The 20,449-nt window shown below is 48.8% G+C and overlaps 1 protein-coding gene across 3 annotated transcripts; it reads left to right on the top strand.

Moving 5' to 3' along the window:
- The first annotated feature begins 9 nt into the window (after nucleotides 1-9).
- ACOX3 (acyl-CoA oxidase 3, pristanoyl) lies at nucleotides 10-20,112 on the top strand. Of its 3 annotated transcripts, none has more exons than XM_070948364.1 (18): nucleotides 10-116; nucleotides 1,207-1,397; nucleotides 2,624-2,857; nucleotides 4,261-4,335; nucleotides 4,754-4,843; nucleotides 5,562-5,705; nucleotides 7,642-7,730; nucleotides 9,303-9,399; nucleotides 9,755-9,937; nucleotides 12,463-12,582; nucleotides 13,593-13,713; nucleotides 14,766-14,888; nucleotides 15,024-15,134; nucleotides 16,299-16,414; nucleotides 16,588-16,762; nucleotides 17,747-17,814; nucleotides 18,410-18,496; nucleotides 18,652-20,112. In XM_070948364.1, exons 2-18 carry the CDS (start codon nucleotides 1,239-1,241, stop codon nucleotides 18,769-18,771), a joined length of 2,112 nt encoding a protein of 703 aa, XP_070804465.1. In that variant the 5' UTR covers nucleotides 10-116; nucleotides 1,207-1,238; the 3' UTR covers nucleotides 18,772-20,112. The 3 variants fall into 3 exon arrangements, with proteins under 3 accessions (XP_070804465.1, XP_070804464.1, XP_070804467.1); XM_070948363.1 differs by having other exon boundaries at nucleotides 12,460-12,582; XM_070948366.1 differs by lacking the exons at nucleotides 16,299-16,414; nucleotides 16,588-16,762; nucleotides 17,747-17,814; nucleotides 18,410-18,496; nucleotides 18,652-20,112 and adding an exon at nucleotides 15,797-16,071 and having other exon boundaries at nucleotides 12,460-12,582.
- The last annotated feature ends 337 nt before the right edge of the window (nucleotides 20,113-20,449 follow it).

The following is a 20,449-nucleotide window of genomic DNA, read 5'->3' as shown; positions in this document are numbered from 1 at the left end:
GCAGGGACTTTCTTGGCCGCTTCTCAAAGGGCGCCTCCGCGCAGACGAGCCGGCCCCCGAGGTGGAGGCGGAAGGGTGACCTCGAGGTCGTCTAGCCGAGCGCCCAGAGGCTGCAGGTGGAGGGGGGAGGGGCTCCGTCTCAGGGAAGCGAGGGGCGCCAGGAGGGCGGAGAGAAAAGAAAAAGGGGGGGGGGGGTCCTTTGAGCATGGGGGAGCAGATCAGGAGCGGGCGAGGGAGGAGGGGGGGGTCTAGCCTAGCTGGGGGGCGGTGGGGGGGGTTGGGGGCGTCCCTGAGCTGCCTGGGGCGGAGGGGGAGGGGCTCGTTCAGGACAGGCGGAGAGGTCGCCCCTCTTCCCCCCCTCCCAGCCCCCGCCCCCCGGAAGGAGCCCCCGGGCGACTCCCGGCTCTCTGGGAGCGCCTCCTCCTTGGCCCGCCCGGGCTCCCTGCTGCCCTCCGCGGGGGCTTCTCCCAAAGCTTCCGGTCCCGCAGAGTCTCTTTCTCCGTGGTTCTTTGTCTCTTTAAACGCATCCTGCAAATACGGGTAGTCCTCGACTTATGTCCACGGTTGAACCCAAGGTTTCTGCTGTTAAGTGGGACGCGGGCTAATCGAGTCTTCCTTGCAGACGTTTCGTGGCCCAAGTAGGAGTTCCCCGGTTAGTGCCAGGCTGGATCAAACCCGGCTGCCTTCTGGCACCGCTGAGGCTCCCCGGTTTGCCCTGTGACCTTTCTTGCCACAGTTATTAAGTGAGTCACTGCAAGTGTTCAGCTAGTAGCCTGGTCGTTAAGTGAATCTGGCCGTTGACTTTGCTTGGCAAAAAGGGACCGGGTGACCCTGGGAGACAGCAAAGGTCGTAAGTATGAATCGGTTGCCGAGCGGCTGAGTTTTGATCACGTGACCACGGAGGGGCTGTAACGGCCGTGGGTCATTTTTTTTCAGTGCCACTGTAACTTTGAATGGCCACTAAATGGCCTGTTGTAAGTCGAGGACTGCCTGTAGCCTCTCTCCTAGAAGGAGCTGAGTGGGATCGTGTGGGAAGGTTTGCCAGAAACCTCTCAGAAACTCCGTCTGTCAGATTAAATCAGAGCCGGAGGATGATCCCCGTGGAGGAGAGGCTGCTTTTGCAAAGGGTGTGAGTTCAGGGAGAGGATAATCTGCACGGCTCTGTCTGCCTGAAAAGCTCTTGTGACGCCCTCTCCGTATTCTCAGTTCGATTCCCAGTGTCGGGCATCTGTATCAGGATGGCTTCGGGCGGGGAAGTGGCACCGTCCAGCCCCTCGGAGCCCTTGGTGCTCCCGGACTTCCCCAAAGGACCCCTGTGCGCCTACCGGAAGAAGGCGTCCTTTGACTGGAAGGAGATGGCCCTCTTCGTTGAGGAGGAGGACCTGATCCGTTTTAAGGTGAGGCTCCGCACAATTGGAGAGGAAGGAAGCCTGGACCCTCCCTTGGAAGGCCCACGGTCCACCTGTCGCCCCAAAGAGGGTCCGGAAAAGTTGGTTCTTCCAAAGAAGGCCGTCTTTGACAAGTTCCCACTGGTCTTGCTCTTTGGGCTCCTATTTAGGGCCACTTTTATGGGAGCTCTTTACGCCCTATATTGTGTTCAATTTGGGCCTGTCGGTTTTCTTCTTTATCTTGACAGATGGGCTCATTTGTGGGCAGCCGGTTCGCTTGTTAGTCTCCTGCTTGGACTAGAAGACCTCCAAGGTCCCTTCCGGCTCTATCCTGTTTGTAGTTATAATGGCTGGATTTTTATCTAGATTTTTAAAAAGGAGATAAAAACTAATGTAAGAAAAAGAAAATAAGAAAGAAATCAAATAGAATGATAAAAGCGCAAGAAAGAGAAAAGGGTATAAAGCCATACTGATCAGCTAATAAAAATTCTGAATTTAGTCGGGGATTTATATACAAAAAAAGCTTGCTTTTTGGGCGTTCTAGTATTTATTTTATTTTTGGTGTTTATTTTGCTGAAATAAATTTCCCCCCACATTATAGCAGGAGTATATCCAGAGTTCCTCGTTGGCAAGGATTTCAATCCAGCTTTATGCTTCAGTTGTAGCATTTCCAGAAACAGAATATTTATGGCTCGGGGTTGAATTGTGGAGCTTTTAGTTGTTTGCTTGCCGACATTTAGTTACTCAGATAATATCATTGGCACACGTAGTTGTGGTCTTTGCTGCCTCTTTCCTTGGGTTGGGTTACAAATTATCTGCAAAGAAACAATTAAGCTCGGAGTGCCCCAAGAACACTCCCTTTCCAGAAATGTTGGTGATGATGAAAAGAGTTTTCATACACACACACTAAAAAAAGGAAATGCATGCAATATTTTGTTACCAAATTCAAGCTTTTAAGGACCCGGAAGTTGCTGTAACATGAATTGTTCCTTAGAGGAGCATTTGAAGTATCCTCATCCTTCTTTTTAGCGCTAAGGGCTCCGAAAGTGGCATCTGGAGACCAGTCCTGCCTTTAGTTTTACTGTCCCAAAGACACGACTTGTGAGCAGGAAGAAGAAGGAGAAGGAGAAAAATGCATTCTGTGTCTTTTGGTTCATATTCCCTTACAATATCTGCAGAAATTAGGAATGTAGATACTGCATGTAGGAACTGACTGAATTTTTTTTTTCATGAAGCACACGATATACTCAGCTCTTGAGAACGACCCTCTCTTTGCTCGTGTTCCCGGAGAAGAGTTGTCGCTTGAGAAGTACCGGGAGCTGACCTTCCGGCGCTGTCGGAAGCTGTTTGAATACGATTTTCTACTCTTGGAGGAGATTCTTGAAAAACCCTTGAAAGTGGTCATTATGATCAGCTGCCTGGGGATGTACGATTGGTCCCTGGGAACCAAATATTTGCTCAATTCCCAGGTAGGTACAATTGTTCTCCCTGAATTGACACACTGAAGCCGCGGGATCCCTATTATTATTATTATTATTATTATTATTATTATTATTATTATTATTATTATTATTTAGCCTTGTTGTTGAGAAACTTCTGTGGGTGGCTGTTCAAGTACATGCTTACTTTGACAGTAATTATTAACTTTGTTACTTAAGCATGGGATGTTGCCAATGCCAGGTTGCCAAACTAAAACCTTTGCTTGTTCTCATTTAAATATAAAAGGAGTAAACTGCCATATTCTGCTTTGAAAGCATTAGCAATGCTTTCTAGTTTAGGCTTAAGCCCTATACAGGTAGTCCTTGACTTACGACCAAAATTTCTATTGTTAACTGAGAAATCTGTTAAGTGACATTTGCCCCATTTTATGACATTTCTGGCCACAGTTGTTAAGTGAATCACTGCGATTGGTAAGTTAGCAACCCAGTTGTTAAGCGAATCTGGCTTCCCCCATTGACTTTATCTGTCAGACGGTCGCAAAAGGGGATGACGTGACCCCGGGACGCTGCAACGGTCATAAGTATGAATCAGTTGCCAAACATCTGAATTTTGATCACATGATCATGGGGATGCTGCAAAGATTGTAATTGTGAAAAACAGTCACAAGTCACTTTTTTCAGTGCCGTTGTAACTTTGAACGGTCACTAAACAAACTGTCGTAAGTCAAGGACTGCCTGTCATTTTTTTAATGAGATGGATACATGCTGAGCTGAAAGAGGAAGGGAGGTGGTGGAGGAAAAAGCTCTGGAGCCAGCGAAAGCCTCCGAAGCCCTCGGGGCAGTGAACAAATGAAACTCTCTCAGGCCGGAAAGCCCTCCTGTACAGCTGTGTTTCCCAGCCTCTGCAACTGTGAGATGGGTGGACTCCATCTCCCAGAATTCCCCAGCCACCTGGAAGACAAAGGGGGAGGGGAGGGGAAGGAAGAGCACAGGGCAGGAGAGAGGAGCCAGGGGGGCCCAGCTTGTCCCGCCCACTGAACGGGCATCGGTGGTTTTAGTGTAGCCAGACTGCAGCTCCATCAGGCTGGCCTGGCCCAATTGTTTGCTCCACGCACAGAGCAAGTGCAGCTTCCAGAATGTATTCTGTTCCCTCTTTACCTTTACTGCGAGAAGCTATTTTGTCCTAACGTTTTTCTTTTCTTTTTTTTTTATGTACTGTTGTACTATTCGCTTTATCTGTTTAATGTAGTTCTTAATAAAATTGTTGGAAAAAAGCTGCCTTGCCTGGAAGAATAGTTTACGCACTTTCCACCTGAGCAGCAAATAGTGCTGCATCTTTACCTTTAAACTTTGCTGAACATTTTATGATTCTTAATTGGCTTGTTTTTTTGTTTGTTTGTTTGTTTGTTCTCTGGCTTCTGTTAATGTCGTAGGTGTTCAAGGATAGCATTGAGAGTTCCGGATCTGAAAGACATGAAAAATTTGTTAAACAAGTTGAAAGCATGGAGGTACTACTTTTCTATTGTTTGAAACTTGAAGTTGCTGACATCGCTTTTGCAGAAAGATTAATTTCATAAGATATAACAATAGGACTCTTCTATAAAATAGGCAGCCATTCCCTTTTTCAAGTTTGACCGTGTTCATGATGCATTTTCTAGTTGCCTAGGAATTGCCCAAAGGCCAGAGAAGATGCAACGCTGCAGTCCAGGCTCCCCCAGCAATGCACATAAGAAATCCTTGTTGTGATCACTTCCCTGGCCACCCCCTGCAGGTGCCTTACCAAGAATGGATCTGCTGGACGTTGGAAACCTCCTTTTAGCCCCGAGCGAGCGAGCGGCAGGCTCAGCTCAGAGCTCCCCAGTGGAACCATGGGGCAACGATGCTTCTGTGTGACGGTGTTCCCTTTTTTGTGTCTCTTGGCCACAGATATTTGGATGCTTTGCACTGACTGAAGTCAGCCACGGCAGCAACACCAAGAACATCCGGACGGTTGCTAGATACGACCCAGACACCCAGGTCAGACTGTCAATGGCCAGCAACGGTGGTTTCTAGTCCTCAGTCTTTAGTTTTATTAAAATAATGACATTGGATGGTGAAACTGTGTTTAAATGGACTCGTTGGCTAACCGGGTGTCAGTTTTTCACCAAAATCTGTTAAATAACATAACTGCGGCCTTGCAAGCAGCTCAAATTGCTTCATTTAAATAATATACATGACATCCCTGCGCTGGAAGAATTTAGATCTAGGCTTTGTTGGCTAACAAGGCTGCTAGTTGTGAGGTTTCCCGTAGAAATATTTCCTGTTTCTGTCTAAAGGTCCTAATATCAAATACCTTGACTTACGACAGTAATTGAGGCCAAAATTTATGTTGCTACCGTAAGTGAGACGGTTGAATTTTACCCCATTTTATGACTTTTCTGGCCACAGTTGCTAAGTGAATCACTGGAGAAGTTAAGCTACTCACACAGTCGTTAAGTGAACCTGCCTTCCCCATTGACGTTACCAGTCAGAAGCTCACAAAAGGGGATCACGTGACCCCTGGATACGGCAACCCTCATAAATACGAGTCGGTTGCCAAGCACCTGGATTTTCATCAGGTGACCATGTCGCTTTTTTCAGTGATGTTGTAACGGTCACTAAATGAAGGGTTGTGGGTCAAGGACCGCATGTAGAGCCAGAGCCAATCACTTCCTTTTCCCATTGGAGGTAAAATGTCTCTTTTCCAACCGTGCAGGAGTTTATCCTTCATTCGCCTGACTTCGAAGCTGCCAAGTTTTGGATTGGCAACATGGGGAAGAACGCCACGCACGCGGTGGTCTATGCCCAGCTCTACACACCGGATGGCCAGTGCCAGGGGCTGCACTCCTTCGTGGTGCAGGTGAGGGACGTGTTCTTGCTCCCCGGGGTTCGGCAGGAGCCCTCCCTTCGTGCTGTGGTCGGTCATGCTGCCCACAGCACAGCATAATGTCCCGTTTTGAGGCACCCTCACAGAGAGAGAGAGACTAGCTTTGAGGGTTTCTTTGGTGCCTTCCGTCAGTGTTGACAGCCCTGCGGTTTCCTTGGCAAGATTTTGGAAGTGGGTTTGCCATTGCTGCCTTCTCCTCCCCCCGAGGGCTGAAGGAGAGTAACTGGCCCAAGGTCACAGTTGGACCAGCCTAAAGCTGGACTAGAACTCATGATCTCCCGGTTTATAGCCTGATGCTGAACCACAACCTCAGAATGGATAGCCTGAGGCCACTCTTGGAACGCCACGTCCAGTTTTGGTCAACACAATGTAAAAAAGATCTTGAGACTCTAAAAAGAGTGCAGAGAAGAGCAACTAAGAGGATTAGGGGGCTGGAGACTAAAACACATGAAAAACCGTTGCTGGAATTGGATATGTCCAATGCAGAGGTCTGCAATCTTAAACACTCAGAGATCCATTTGGACCCATTTCCCACAGAAGATAAAACACCGGGAGCCACAAAACCCTTCCCATGCCTGAATATTTCTTGAGCGGCCACAAAACTAGCATATGTAGTTGAATTAAACGTTCTGTTTTCTTCGGAAACTTTTCTTGGATTTATCCATGGTTAGCCTACTGGGGGTTGAAAAACTCAATAAATTGCATGCCGGCGGGTGTCGCACATTGGTGGTTGTGACGCATATTTTGAGTGACGGAGCCGCAGCAGAGGGGTGAAAGAGCCACATGTGGCTCCAGAGCCGCAGGTTGCTGATCCCCGGTCTAGTGTAACAAATAGAAGGACTAGGGGGGACATGGTGGCAGTCTTCCAATATTTGAGGGGATATCGCAAAGAAGAGGGGCTCAACCTATTCTCAAAAGCACCTGAAGGAGCCGAACAAGAAGCGATGGATAGAAACTAATCAAGGAGAGAAGCAACGTGGAACTAAGGAGAAATTTCCTGACAGCGAGAACCATTGATCAGTGGAACGACTTGCCTCCAGAAGTTGTGGGCGCTCTGGCACTAGAGGTTTTGAAGAAGAGATTGGAGAGCCATTAGTCCAGAATCGTCTAGGGTTTCTTGCCTGAGCAGGGGGTTGGTCTAGAAGACCTCCAGTATCCCTTCCCACTCTGTTCTGTTGTGATGAGACCATGCAAAAATTGGTATGTTTTCATTGCTCTAAGCCAGCCTCAGTCATGAGGTCACTGAGGCCCAGGAGAGCCAAGGGGGTGAGGTGTTGTTCTAGGCCTAGTGAGACGCAGGTGTGCTGTGTTGTTCACCTATAATTGTAGGTTTTATGGCCACTCAATCATGCATGATTCTGAGCTACTCGGATCCACCCAGGTTCAAGTCCCTCCCCCCCCCAGCCATGAAAGTGAACTGGAAGACTGACGTTGGCAGGAAGGCCTTGTGGCCCTGGTGGAAGTCTCCCCGGGGAGCAAGAGTCCCAGGCAGCCATGGCCCCAGGTCCCCTTCCCAACTTCTTCGTTTCCTTGTTTCAGGGCCCTGGGGAGCTCCTTCCCCTGAGCTTCACCCTCTCTGCATGGCTGTGCCAGGTCTGCACTCAGCCGACTTCTCTGTGTGAGCTTTCTTGGAGGCAAGCTTCAACAGACGATAATCATGTCTGCGGAGATTCCCCATCACCCAGGCCACGGTTCTCCCAAAGGTGCTTTTTCCATAACTCAAGAAGCTTCTCGGATGAGAAGTGAAACATTTTCAAAGAAAAAAACTCCAAGAAAATCCAGTTGCCTCTTGGAAAAAGCACCTTTGCGATGATAATGGTAGCAGTAAAATGTACACATGCAGCACCTTAATCTAAACAAAAATGAATCGATGTATTGATTTAAATTTCCCATTCTTCTGTGCTTCCAGATTCGAGATCCAAAAACGCTGCTTCCGATGCCAGGCGTGATGGTTGGCGACATAGGCAGGAAACTTGGACAGAATGGCTTAGATAATGGGTAAGTATCTTCCAGCAGCAGGAAATCAGTATTTCCACCCAGGGTGATGGTTAAGGCGAAGGCACCAGGTTAGAAACTGGGAAGACTGGGAGTTTTAGTCCCATGTTGGGCACAAAGCCAGCTGGGTGATTTTGGGCCAGTCCCTCCTTTTCATGGCGAGCCACTTTCAAAATCTTGCCAAGAAAATTGGAGGGGTTTCTCCAAGCAGTCAAGACTGACTCGAAAGCACCCCAAAATCGAATAACTTCAGAAATGTCAGCGTCCAAGGCTTTCTGGTGTTAGCAGCATTCCAAGATCCTTCTAAATATCCAAATAAATACAAGAATCCTTTTTTTAAACCTGTTAAATTTTCCTATCCCATTGTCAGACCTGCCATGACATAGGCACTTAGGAAAGAAAGACCCTCGACTCCATTAGGTTGAAGTGATAGGTTCTTTTACTAAAGTTAAGCGGTTACAGAGAAAGGAAAGCTACACCTGAGTATTCCTGCACAAAGCTTACACCTTTTTCCCTTCCCTGCCCTCCCGCTTTGACCAGTCCATCAGTGTCCAATAGGATGCCTTTCTGATATTTTGGAAACGTCTTGGATACTTGGCACCTCTCGATGTAGTTTTGCATTCTGTTGCCAGGCCATTCTGCCCTTGGCAGCTGGTTCATTCCAGGTTGGTCCCTCTGGTTCTTGCCAATGTGTCTCCCCTTCTGCCGGTTATCTTCTCATTCCCAGGCCTGAACTTTACTATTCCAGATTCCTTCCCCCTGCCTGCCCCTGAGTTTTATGGCAGGAAGAGAATAGGAATAGAATAGGAATAAGAATAGGAATAGGAATAGGAATAGGAATAGGAATAGGAATAGGAATAGGAATAGAATAGAATAGAATAGAATAGAATAGAATAGAATAGAATAGAATAGAATAGAATAGAATAGGGGAGGGGAGGGGAGGGGAGGGGAGGGGAGGGGAGGGGAGAGGAGAGGAGAGGAGAGGAGAGGAGAGGAGAGGAGAGGAGAGGAGAGGAGAGGAGAGGAGAAATAATAGAGGAATAGAATAGAATAGAACAGAATTCTTAATTGGCCAAGTGTGATTGGACACACAAGGAATTTGTCTCTGGTGCATAGGTTCTCAGGGTACATAAAAAGAAAAGATACGTTCATGAAGAACCATGAGGTACAACATTTAATGAGAGGCACAGGGAACAAATAAGCCTGCCAGCAAAATGAAGAAGCTGAAGGGTGTTTCCCTGCCAGCGTTGCCTGGACTTGGAAGCTGCCCAGCCAGTCTCCCTGGGCGGGAGGCCTGCAGGGACTTTGGGATGCTGGGCTGGGTTGCTGCTTAAAATCCATCCTGCAGGAAGGGCAGCAGGGAGAGCTGCTCCCAGAAAAACGGCACCCAGGGGAGGGGCTGTTCTGTCCCGAGGAGTCTCCCTGCTTTGGCCAGAAGGAGGAAAGCCACACTATGGGGCATGCTTGCTCTTGTGGGGAGGGGGATGTGCTGTTCTGGCTGAGGGTGTCCATGTCTGTGCTGAGCCAGGGAGCCCCCCCCCCCCCCCCCATTCAACCGTCTCTTGAAACTGCCAGGTTTGCCATGTTCCACCAAGTGAGGCTCCCCAAAGACAATCTGTTGACCCGGACAGGCGATGTCAGTGCTGAGGGGAAATACACGAGCGCCTTCAAGGTAGGAGCTCTGCTTCTTTTAGGGTTTTTTGTTTTTAATCCCACCTTCATTAGTTTTCACAAAAAATTCAAGGCAGAGAACATACCTAATACTTCCTCCTCCTCCTCCTCCTCCTCTCATTTTCCCCACCGCAACAGCCCTTTGGGGTGGGCGGGATTGAGGAAGGGGGACTGGCCCAGAGTTACGTCAGCCTGGAGCCGTCAGCACTAGACTAAATCAAGGCTCTTCACCGTATGGAAGTTCGATTCCGTTCTCCCTGCTTCTTCCTCATGGGCTGGTTTTCAGCAGAGTGGCCGTAGCCCAGGAGGACTTGCCGGGGTCAACTCTTCCTTGCGGGACGTTTGTGTTTCCCCAGGATCACAAGCAGCGTTTGGGGGCTTCGCTGGGCACCTTGTCCAGCGGGAGAGTTATGATCATCGCCATGTCTGTGGTCAATCTGAAGCTGGCCGTGTCGATAGCCATTCGCTTCTCTGCCACCCGGCGCCAATTCGGGCCAAGCGACGCTGAGGAGATTCCTGTCCTGGAATACCAAATGCAGGTAAAGGCAGCCTGGCCAGGAGCCGGCGCAAGGGGAAGTCTAGTTCTCACCAGGCGACGGGTCTCAGGGTGCAGGTAGCCTCTGCTTCCTATAATTCAGTGGATGCTATGACCCAGGTCGCCTAGGCGGGGGCAGCCGGCCATAGAGTCCCTTATGGCGGTTAAGTTATTAAATTCCACAACCAACGGCCCTACTGTTGTGACTGAGGCCCACGTAGTGATTACGAAACACAATTCAGTCCTGAACAAACTTATTTTATTAAAACAGCTGAGAATGAATTCAGGTGAATTAGTCCAAAACAGATTCTTCTGCCTTATCACCAACCTTTGATGTCTTTGGCAACCTGCCAAAGGCTTTTCTTGGCAAAACCCCCACAAAGTTCAAGAGACGCTGACAAGAAACACTGGAATCAACGTTGCTTTTCTACAAAGAACCCAACAGCTCGTTGCTGCTTTTTTAAGCCTTCTGGGAGGGGCCAATCATCTCCTGGCCTTACTCCCGAGTCGCCCTTTTTGCTTTAGCTGCTCTTGCCTTCTGGCAGCTCTTTGCATGCGTGCACTAGGAACAGGCTCCTCCTGTTCCTCTGCCTCTCTGCTATCCGCCTCTAGAGGCTCCGGAGTCTGTGCATCACTCCCTGATGGCCCTGGCCCCATCTCTGCCTCCAACGCAGAGCCCTCATCCGGGCCTTCCCAGACTCCAGGACTGACCCATGTTCTTCCTCAGCCTCCTCACTGTCCGACTCTGCTGCCAGGTGTGCAGGCTGCTGGCAGACCACAACACTACAATAGCCGGTAAGGCTCCACCCCAAAGCTCCCTGAAGGCAGCCACCCACAGTCCCACAAACACAAGCCAGTGAGCAACAAAACCAGTCTGCAAAGGCAGGAAGGCAAGGTGTAAGAAGGCCACAGGGCAGAGGCACAAGGCAAGGCAGAGGCTGAGTTTTTCCAAGGCCGGTGGGGGGGGAGGGGGGCATGCCAAAGCAAACAACTGTTCCTGACAGAGACAATCTTCCCCCCCCCCTCCCTCCCCCGGCCTCTGCTTAAGTCAACCCACGCCAGGAGCTCCTTGTAAGGATGGGTGGGGCGCCCCTTCTCTGGACTTGCCTCCACTCTGCTCTCCTCTGTGCCCTCGGATCGAGTGGAGGAGGCAGCTGCCCTCCTCAGAGGGGGATTCAGTGCCTCTCAGCCCCACTGCCAGTCAGCAGCCGATCCTCCCTTGTGTCTGTGAGGGCAAGCAGCTCTCTGTCCGGTCAGCCACCTCCCCCAATGCCAGAGGGGCCCAGGACAGCATCGTCCCTGGCCTCTCCAAACATGTCTCCCCCATCAAATGGTCCCCATTCCTCCTCCTCCTCCTCTGAACCGGGCTCCGATGGGGCCATGGCAGTTAAGAGTTCTGGTCATAAGTCATTACGGTCATAGGTCGAGGAACCCCCCTGACCAGAAGTAATTGTGGCAGTCAGTAAACAGACCCTTTCCTTTAAACGGGGTTCAACTGATGAATCTCATCATGGGACCACCAAACGGCTGAGTTGGTCATAAAAACACACCCCACCCCATACAGTACATGCTCCTGTGATCATGGGGAGGCAGCATGGCCATTTACAACGCTGGGGGGGAGGGGGAGTGCTTTACGGCCGTACTCTTTCTGTAGCTGTCCTGACTTTGAATGGTCGTAAAGCTGCAACTATTTATAGCATCCTTCTGACCAGTATTCCCTGCCCGGGGCTAACGGAGAGGAACAGCAGAGTTAACCGAGATCTGTGTCCTCGCGTGGACTTCCCTGCCGGTTCCCTCACATCGCTGCTCCAAGTTTTAATTTAAAAGACTAATTTGAAAGATAATGCAAGTTCAGGTAGTCCTCAACTTACAAGAGTTCTTTTAGTGGCCATTCAAAGTTACAATGGCATTGAGAAGGGGACTTATGACCTTTTTTTACACTTATGACTGTTATGGCATCCCCACGGTCACGTGACAAAAAATTCAGACGCTTGGCAACCGATTCATGCTTATGACGGTCACGGTGTCCCTGGGTCATGTGATCCGTTTTGCCACCTTCTGACAAGCAAAGTCACGGGGGAAGCCAGATTCACTTAACAACCGCATCGCTAAGTTATCAGCTGCAGGGATTCACTTGGCAACCGTGGCAAGAGAAGGCCGTCAGATGGGGCAAAACTCATTTAACAGATGTCTCTGTTAGGAACAGAAATTTTGGGCTTGATTGTGGTCATAATTCGAGGAGTCCCCGTTTACTCTCAACCTAGATAGGTATGAGATTATTGCCTGATTAATTTTAGTGCTGCCTTTTGTACCTTCTCTTTAACAATCGCATCGCTGTCTTGGAGGGAGCCGAGGCGGCCTTTTATGTGGCAGGGGGGCAGGAGCAGAATCGGGGGGGGAGGGGCGGTTGTGGGCCTTGGTGGGGATTTCCAGAGTCGGGGCTTCCACAAGAGCCCGTGATGAGATGCGTATTTGCCAGGATGTGGGCCTCCCAACTCACCCAACCCAAATGTCCTTAAATCGCAGCAGTGGCGTTTGCTGCCGTACCTGGCGGCCACCTACGTCTTGGACTACTTCTCCAGAGCGCTCTTCCTGAAGTTCATGGAGTTCCACATTGGGCTGCTGATGAGGGACAAGAGTGCCCAGCAGGTGGGGGAATCTTCCAGAACCAAACTCTCTGGCCCTAAGCGATCCTTTGGGATCCCTCGGTTCCCTTGGCAGGATGGCTGCGCCACGAACGTGATGGATCGCGTTTCTCTTCACGGCGCAAACTTCACTGCGTTGCGTTGAACGGGTGGACATTGCTTGGGGCAAGACTTCAAGGTCATCGCAAAGGACACAAAGAGCCATCGTGTCTTATTGATAAAGTCTATAATTTTGGACGGAAATATTGAATGTATACAGGTAGTCCTCGACTTACAGCAGTTCATTTAGTGACCATTCCTAAATTACAATGGCACTGAAAAAAAGTGACTTATGACCGTTTTTCATGCTTGCGACCATTGCGGCATCCCCATGGTCACACAATCAGAACTCGGCAGCTGACTCATACTTATGACGGTCACAGTGTCCCGGGGGTCATGTGATCCCCTTTTGAGACCTTCTGACAAGCAAAGTCAATGGGGAAGCCAGATTCACTGGACGACCGTCTGACTAACTTAACAACTAACTGTTAATCACTCAACAACAGTGATTCACTTAACAACAGTGGCAAGAAAGGGGGTAAAATGGGGCAAAACTCATTTAACAAACGTCTCACTTGGTAACAAAAATTTTGGACTCGGTTGTGGTCATAAGTTGAGGACTGTCTGTATATTTATATTGAACTTTTCAGATTTATAAAATAGGTGGGTGGGTGGGTGGGTGTTTTTTATTGATACGGGTAATTGTTACTTTTCTGCAACTGTATCTAGCTATTATTTAGGAGGGGATATTGGGAGGTGGGATTCTTGTTAAATAAGCATGCAAAAAGAATCGGGATGAATGTGCACCTCAGATAGACTGGAAACTGCCGGAATGTTTTTCCTTTTGCCCAGTTCTCCCATTCTGTCTGCTTTTCCCCAGTGGTGGGGGGGGAGGGAGGGGGGGGCTGCTGGTGCTCCTGAAGGGGTGGGGAGCTGGGGTGGTGACCGCTCTCTTCTTCCTTCCTCTTCCCCAAGGCTGAGCTGGGCCGTGAGATCCATGCCTTGTCCACCTCGGGCAAGCCCCTCTCCTCCTGGCTCACCCAGCAAGCCATCCAAGAATGCCGGGAAGCCTGCGGGGGACACGGCTACCTGGCCAGTAAGTGAGACGGCTCTTCCAAGCCACCCTGCCAGCAGTCGGGAGGGAGGGAGGCGGTAGGCACCTGGTGATGCACTAAAGGTTTAATTCTGACAAGATTAACAGGTAAATACAGGTAGTCCTTGGCCACCATGGAGCCCAAAATTTGTTAAGTGAGACATTTGTTATGTGAGTTTTGCCCAGTTTTATGACCGTTCTTGTCACGGTTGTTAGGTGAATAGTTATGATTGTTAAGTTAGTAACCTGGCCGTGAAGTGAATCCGGTTCCCCCATTGACGTTGCTTGTATCAAAAGGTCTCAAAAGGGGATCACGTGATCCAGTGGTGGGTTTCGCTTACCTTTGCTACCGGTTTGCTCGCGCATGCACCACTTCTGCACATAGTGTATTTGATGACGTCCGGGTGGCTGGACGGAGCCTCCCACTGCCGCTGATACTGGTTTGCCCGAACCGGGGTGAACTGGTAGCAACCCACCACTGACATGATCCCTGGACATTGTGACCGTCATAAATATGAGACAGTTGCCAAGCACCTGAGTTTTGATCGCATGAGCGTGGGGATGCTGCAACTGTCGTTGAGTGCAAAAATCAGTCATAAGTCACTTTTTTCAGTGACATTGTAACTTTGAAGGGCCGCTAAATGAACTGTTGTAAGTGGAGAACTACCTGCCCATCGCTTCCTCTTGCAGCTGTTTGCATTCGACCGAACCCCTTGCCTTTTGTTACCAAGCTCCTTGGATGCTTGAAAATTGACAGGCAGATAGAAGTGAGCAAAATAATTAAGGTTCGCTCCAGTTTTTCCACGGAAGGGGGAATCTGGGCCTTTCCGGGATACTCGCAACTCAGCACCATAAAGTTTTGCGAGCCATATGCGACCCCCAGCTGAAGGTCAAGGTTTAAAAATTACTCGACCTTGACGGAGGTTGGGGCTTTAGCGCTTTTTTTTTTTTTTTTTGTAATTTTCAATAAGAAGGATTTTTTGTGGCTTTTAAGTAGGTGACGGCTCCTTCGTTATGCTTGTGTCTTCTGTGTGCTCTTTATCCCTGACCTCCAGTGAACCGTCTGGGCGATATCCGTAATGACAATGACCCAAACTGCACTTACGAAGGAGACAACAATGTTTTGTTGCAGCAAACAAGCAACTACCTGCTGCGGTGGATGAGCGAGAGATCCCAAGGTGAGGGGGGGGGGGTTGCTGTGCTCGGAGCTCAGCGAACGCAGAGAAGAGCATCCGACTTTCACCGGGCCTCAGAGTCACGGGGGCGTTTTGGATGGGGATTTGGAGTTGATGTCTCTGGCGTTTCATCTGCAGGCCATCCTGTTTCGTCGCCCATGGGATCGGTCGATTTTTTAAATGATTATGGTGATATTCTCTGTCAGAAATTCGTGCTTCCAGATGCCCAAGACCTCATGGACTCTTCAGGTAGCTCTCTCTTCCCTTCCAGGTTGGGCTGCATGGATCTCCTTTCGGGCCCACGGAATGTTCTGGAGGAGGGCCCCCTGCTCCGTGATTCTTGGGCTGGTGGGCGCTCATCAGCTGTTTGGCTCCAAGCAGCCCGGGGTTTTCTGGCCCTCCTGAGCAAGGGGACCAGTGGGAGGAGGCTCAGGGCAGAAGCGGGGCTTTGGGTGGGGGGGCAGAGGGGAGTCATCAGAAGGGCGGCTTGAAGACATTTGCAGTTTGGTTCCTGAAATGAAGAGCCACTGTTCTGACCCAGCCTTAGCAGAAACAAGAAACAGACTCCTTGTCCCCACCCCAAAAAACCCCCTCTTTATTTATCTCTTGTGAATTAATGACATTCACACACCCAAAAAGTCCAGGCATTAGTCCTTCAAAGAGTTAACTGCAGTGAGAGACCTTATCAGTTCCTTGAGATAATTTCCAGGCCGGGCGTTTTCCAGCCCCAAAGCTGTAAATTAAGTTCTGGCAAGCAGTCTCTCAGGCAGGAAACAGAATGGTTGTCTCTACAGCCCCCACGCCCCTTTCCTTCTATTTATTCCCCAGCCAGGGAGGGGCCATTCAGCGTCCAAATGTGCTTTGCTTCCCGAGTCAACTCCTTGTCCTCTGTCGTTCTCCTCTCCTAACAGCTCTGCACATATATGCATCTGGAACAGGCCCCAGCTGTTCTTCCTCCCCACTTATCTCAACTTCCCAAAGCAGCTGCCTCTCCAGTGGCTCAGAAATGTCGGATGGCCCTGGCTCCATCTCTGCTTCCGACACAGAGCATCCATCAGAGCCTTCCTCAGACCCCAGAACTGGCCCAAGTTCCTCCCCAGCCTCGTCCGAGTCTGCTGCCAGCTCCACTGGCAGCTGGCAGTCCACAACAGCCACGATCTTGGCGCATTAAATGAACTTCCCAATGTTTGTGAAAATGGGTTCATCTCCCTGGGATCTGTTGGTCATGATGTCTATTGATCCTTTTCCTCTTTATGAACTGCACGCAAGAAAAAAATTCCAGTTTGCAGATGGCCTTGACTTCTGGCAGTGCTCATAATGCATCCAGTGATGTTCATTAGGTGCTCGCTCTCCCCGTCATCACGTTGAATTGCCTGAATGAATGTATAAAACAACTGCCGTTCCTTCCTCCAGTGGCTCTGAGCGCCTACAAGTGGCTGGTTTGTTACTTGCTCCGAGAAAGCATCCAGAAACTGAGGAAGCAGGAAGAAAGCGGCTGTGCTGATTTTGAGGCAAAGAACAACAGCCAGGTAACTTCCGGTTCTAATTTCAGAGAGTTCTAGGTTTTCCTTCAAGTGAGAGGAGCAGCCTCCACTCACTTTAATTCCACCGACACCCTTTGTGGGTGAAGGCACAATTTGTTACATTTGTAGCTCTGCTTTTAAATGGTCATCCTGAAGTATGCTTTCCCTTTTTTCCACAGGTGTATTACTGTCGTTCTTTAGCTATAGCTTTTATTGAGCACACAGTTTTGCAAAAGTACCACAAACACGTGCACAGTCCTGGCACACCAGTAAATCTTCAGCCGGTACTAAAGCGTATTTGTTCACTCTATGGACTCTGGTCTTTAAATAAGCACACGGCAATACTCTACCAAGGTGAGGTTGGCTTTATGTCTTTTTGTGAGCTCTGTGACCCATAAATGTTTGTTGCATAACACTTCCAATTCATCCTATCTGAAATCAAAATGCCCAAATTGTACCATTTAATATAAGGGCGAAATACATTACACCCTTACAATTTCAGCCTCTGTACTTTTGCATTTTAGCTTTTTAGTCATGCCTCTTTTTCTAGAGAGGGGTGATGTATTTCCCTTGAATAACTTTAAATCTCCCATTCTGTTACTTAACCTATTTTTAAGTTGTTCTAAGTAGAATCCAGGCCAGACTGAGTCTAAGTAAAATCAGCAGATTAATTATCAGCTACTTGTAAGCCTGGCTTGGTTACTGCTGAATGTCCAGATTTCCTTGTTAAGAGACGCTGCTTCTCCATAGGCCTGAGACACACACACGCCCCTCAGCAGGCTATTAAGGGAGGCCGTGCAGCACTTTGAATTCAGGATCTCCTCCTCCCCCGAGATGTTGGCGGGGCCAGGCGGTTGTGGGAAGAGGAGCAGGTGTCTCTTGGATCTGCCTGTCCAGGCCCTTCCACACTCAGAGCCACAATTTGCGAATCCCCAGGTGCTGTCCGTCTCTGGGCAGGAGAATTTCCTCCTCACCCTTTTCAGTGGGATGTTTCGCTCTTCTCCGCACACAGGAGACAGTCCTGCCCTCAGCCCAGGAAGAGCAGCTCCCTCCTGAATCCCCTCCTTTCCTTCCTTCCTTCCTTCCTTCCTTCCTTCCTTCCTTCCTTCCTTCCTTCCCAGTGAGATGGGGGAACCTTTCCCAGTCATGCTTTTTCCATATCTTGTAGTCAGGAAGGTCTCAAATGCAAAGCACCAGAGCGTTAATCCTCAGTACAGTGCCTTCAGTTTATTTTGGGAATTATTTCTGCGTATTGTGTACCCAACAGGAACTTAAAGTGTGCTTCAGTATGAATGAACTGTTCATTCTGAATGTGTTATTGCTCTAAATATGTTCTAGGTGGCTACCTTTCAGGTGAAAATGCTGGTAAATTGATACAGGATTCAATTCTGGAACTTTGTTCAAAGGTACGTTTCAGTAGGGACTATTGAGATCTTGAAAGTTTGTCAATCCCATCAGATTTCAGTGGATATTTAAGTGCAAGGCGTTAGGTTCATTGTAATTTCTCTTACAATGTAAGGGAAGACCCAGGAAGCTCTTCGTATCCTGAACCTCCCCGTGTTTAGCTTCAGTGCATGACCCCAAGCGATGTCCTCACTTTCTAGACCATTTGTAACCTGCTTGCCCATCCCAGCAAGACACAGCCAGTTCAGGTCCCTGTAGCGAGGGGGAAATTTGACTTGAGAGAAACAAGAGGGGTCACTTCCCATCTGCCTCCCCAGAGCTGCATTTTCCAATTCCAGCTTCCTTGGTCCACTTTAAAGAGAGCCTTTGGAGCCGTTGGCAATTACTGTTTGGTGTTATTAGCCTTGTGTCATTCATGAAAATGTGTTAGCCAATGTGAAACAAAGCAAATATGGGCACAGCTTAAAAACTAAGTCTAGATAGATCTTTGCCTAGTCAATTATGCTGGTCTTCTACCATTGTTGTTGCCATGGACTCCTCAACCTGATGGCCAGTTTCCCTTTCTCAACACCCCCCCCTCCCCCTTCTCTCTCCTAGCTGAAGAATGAAGCAGTGACTCTGGTGGATGTCATTGCCCCCCCTGACTTTGTCCTCAGTTCCCCAATTGCCAAGGCCGATGGAGAGGTAAGCGGGCTGCCCACCCCCCCTTGGGGCTCCGTCTTCTTACTTTCTGAATTGCATCACAGAATTGCATTACCAATCTCTTAGATCGGTTTCCTTTTCTTTCCTTCAAAACCTCCTGTTTTGACCGAAACCTTTCTTGTTTTTTGTTTCTCCAGCTATATAAAAATCTGTGGAGTGGGGTTCTTCAGACCCCAAAGACCCTGGAAAGACCCTCCTGGTGGTCAGAATTTTGTAACAACAAACCTGTCGTGGGCAAGTTGAGGTCCAGAATGTAAACAGGAAAGCCCACCGAGCTGCTAGTGAACCTTCATCACAGGAGGGAAAGGATCATGTGAAAGGAAATGAAAGAAGACACCGAGCTTAGGAGAAACAGCCAAGCACTGCAGGGCCTCCCCATGGAAGCTTCCCTGAACCGGCTTCTTGTCTGCTTTCAAAATGATGGAATGTTCCTTCTCTGCCAGTTCAGCATTCCTGACATTTAAAGTCCAGTTGCTTCTCGAACAATAATCTGTTAAAATAGCTTTCTGTCCGCAAGTTACTGACCACGTTGAAAGCCAGCAGCTTTTTTTTGTAGACGTCCCTTTAAATATTTGCATTTGGTCCATGAGATTAATATCGTCTTATTCTTCAGGAAAGGTTTTAAGATTGAATTAAGTTATTACTTTGCATCTGACGTCAGTGTTTTCCGTCTCATCACAGAAGGCAAAATATCCAGCAGCCCAATCCTGTAGCAAACAGGAATGGCATATTTCAGTTCCTCTGAGATGTCATTCTGGAAGGAAGGCTTTTTTTTCTTTTTCTTTTAATTCTCCACGTTTTTTTTCTTTCTAAGGTTTTCGGACAGGGATGGCTAACCTTTTCTGGACCGAGTGCCCAAAGCGCACATGTGCGAATGCGCATACTTGCCCGAACCCTCAAAATGCAGTGCGCATGCCCTCCGTACATGCACGCATGCCTCCCATGCATGCATGGCAGGGACCCAACAACCAGCTGGCCAGAGGGAGGCATGCGCACATGCACGGCGGAGCGACGGCTCACGTGTCCATAGAGAGGGCACGCTTGCCAGAGATTCGCCATCACAGTTTTAGAATAACCAACGCTGGAGAGAAAGCTCTGAATGTCTCTCTGACCTTCCATCTGCTAGGTGCCTGGAAGGCTCTGTTAGGGAAGAGCAGCCTGTCTCCAAAGAGAAAGGAAGGGGACCATGAAAACCTGGCAATGGACTTGGCATATCCCCACCCTCCCTCCCTCCCTCCCTCCCTCCGCCAGTGAGATGAGGAAATCTTTCGCCTCCTTTTTTTAGCCAGTCTGCTTCTGAGACCTGGTTCTTCCTAGCTGGGATCCAGATCAGGAAGTGTCCTCAATCCAGACTTTACCTTGAATCAGGAAAAGGGGCCATTTCTGTTCTTAAGCATTATCGAATCTCAGGGTTGGAATCCAATCCTGAAGAAGTAAGTGGCTGAGGAAATTTCAGCTGGGATCTAGTATGAGCTGGTTGCTGCATCCTTTTGATTCAGGCTCCCACTATCTATAAGGTAAATCTTGCAATCTGGATCTGGTTGACTCAGTTTTCCATAGCCGTGTATGTCTGTACAGTAATAAAAAGATATTAACGATGTTTGTTCAGTATGTCCATTCAAATTCATAACAGCTTGCAAACAAAAAAAATTGTCTGATACCGCATAAACCCCCACAGTTAAGATGTAAAAGAAAAAGCATCTGCAACAAGAACATGACAATATTCATGGTAAGGTAGAGTTCTGGGAGAACCCCCAACCATTCCACAAATTTGTCACTCTATACTGTGTGTTGATTTGAGGAAAGAGGCCACCTTGCATGCACAGAACTGGGCATCCAGTATTCCTTTCATTGACCTTCAGTTCCTTCTTGCTTTCGGCTGAGGAAATTCCTGTCGGATTTATTCCAGGATAAGAACACCCATGTTCTGCTACA

Source organism: Pituophis catenifer, unplaced genomic scaffold (assembly GCF_029215685.1).
Source record: "Pituophis catenifer annectens isolate HBS135680 unplaced genomic scaffold, rPitCat1.0.hap2 SCAF_8, whole genome shotgun sequence".
Taxonomy (NCBI): Eukaryota; Metazoa; Chordata; class Lepidosauria; order Squamata; family Colubridae; genus Pituophis; species Pituophis catenifer.
The sequence above is the reverse complement of the archived record's forward strand: the minus strand, read 5'-3'. Positions and strand labels throughout refer to the sequence as shown.

Coding starts and splice junctions, on each gene's coding strand:
- ACOX3 (XM_070948363.1), top strand. CDS start 1,239: ATGGCTTCGGGCGGGGAAGTGGCACCGTCCAGCCCCTCGGAGCCCTTG. Junction 7,731..9,302: donor CAGAATGGCTTAGATAATGG/GTAAGTATCTTC, acceptor TGAAACTGCCAG/GTTTGCCATGTTCCACCAAG. Junction 12,583..13,592: donor GGGACAAGAGTGCCCAGCAG/GTGGGGGAATCT, acceptor CTCTTCCCCAAG/GCTGAGCTGGGCCGTGAGAT.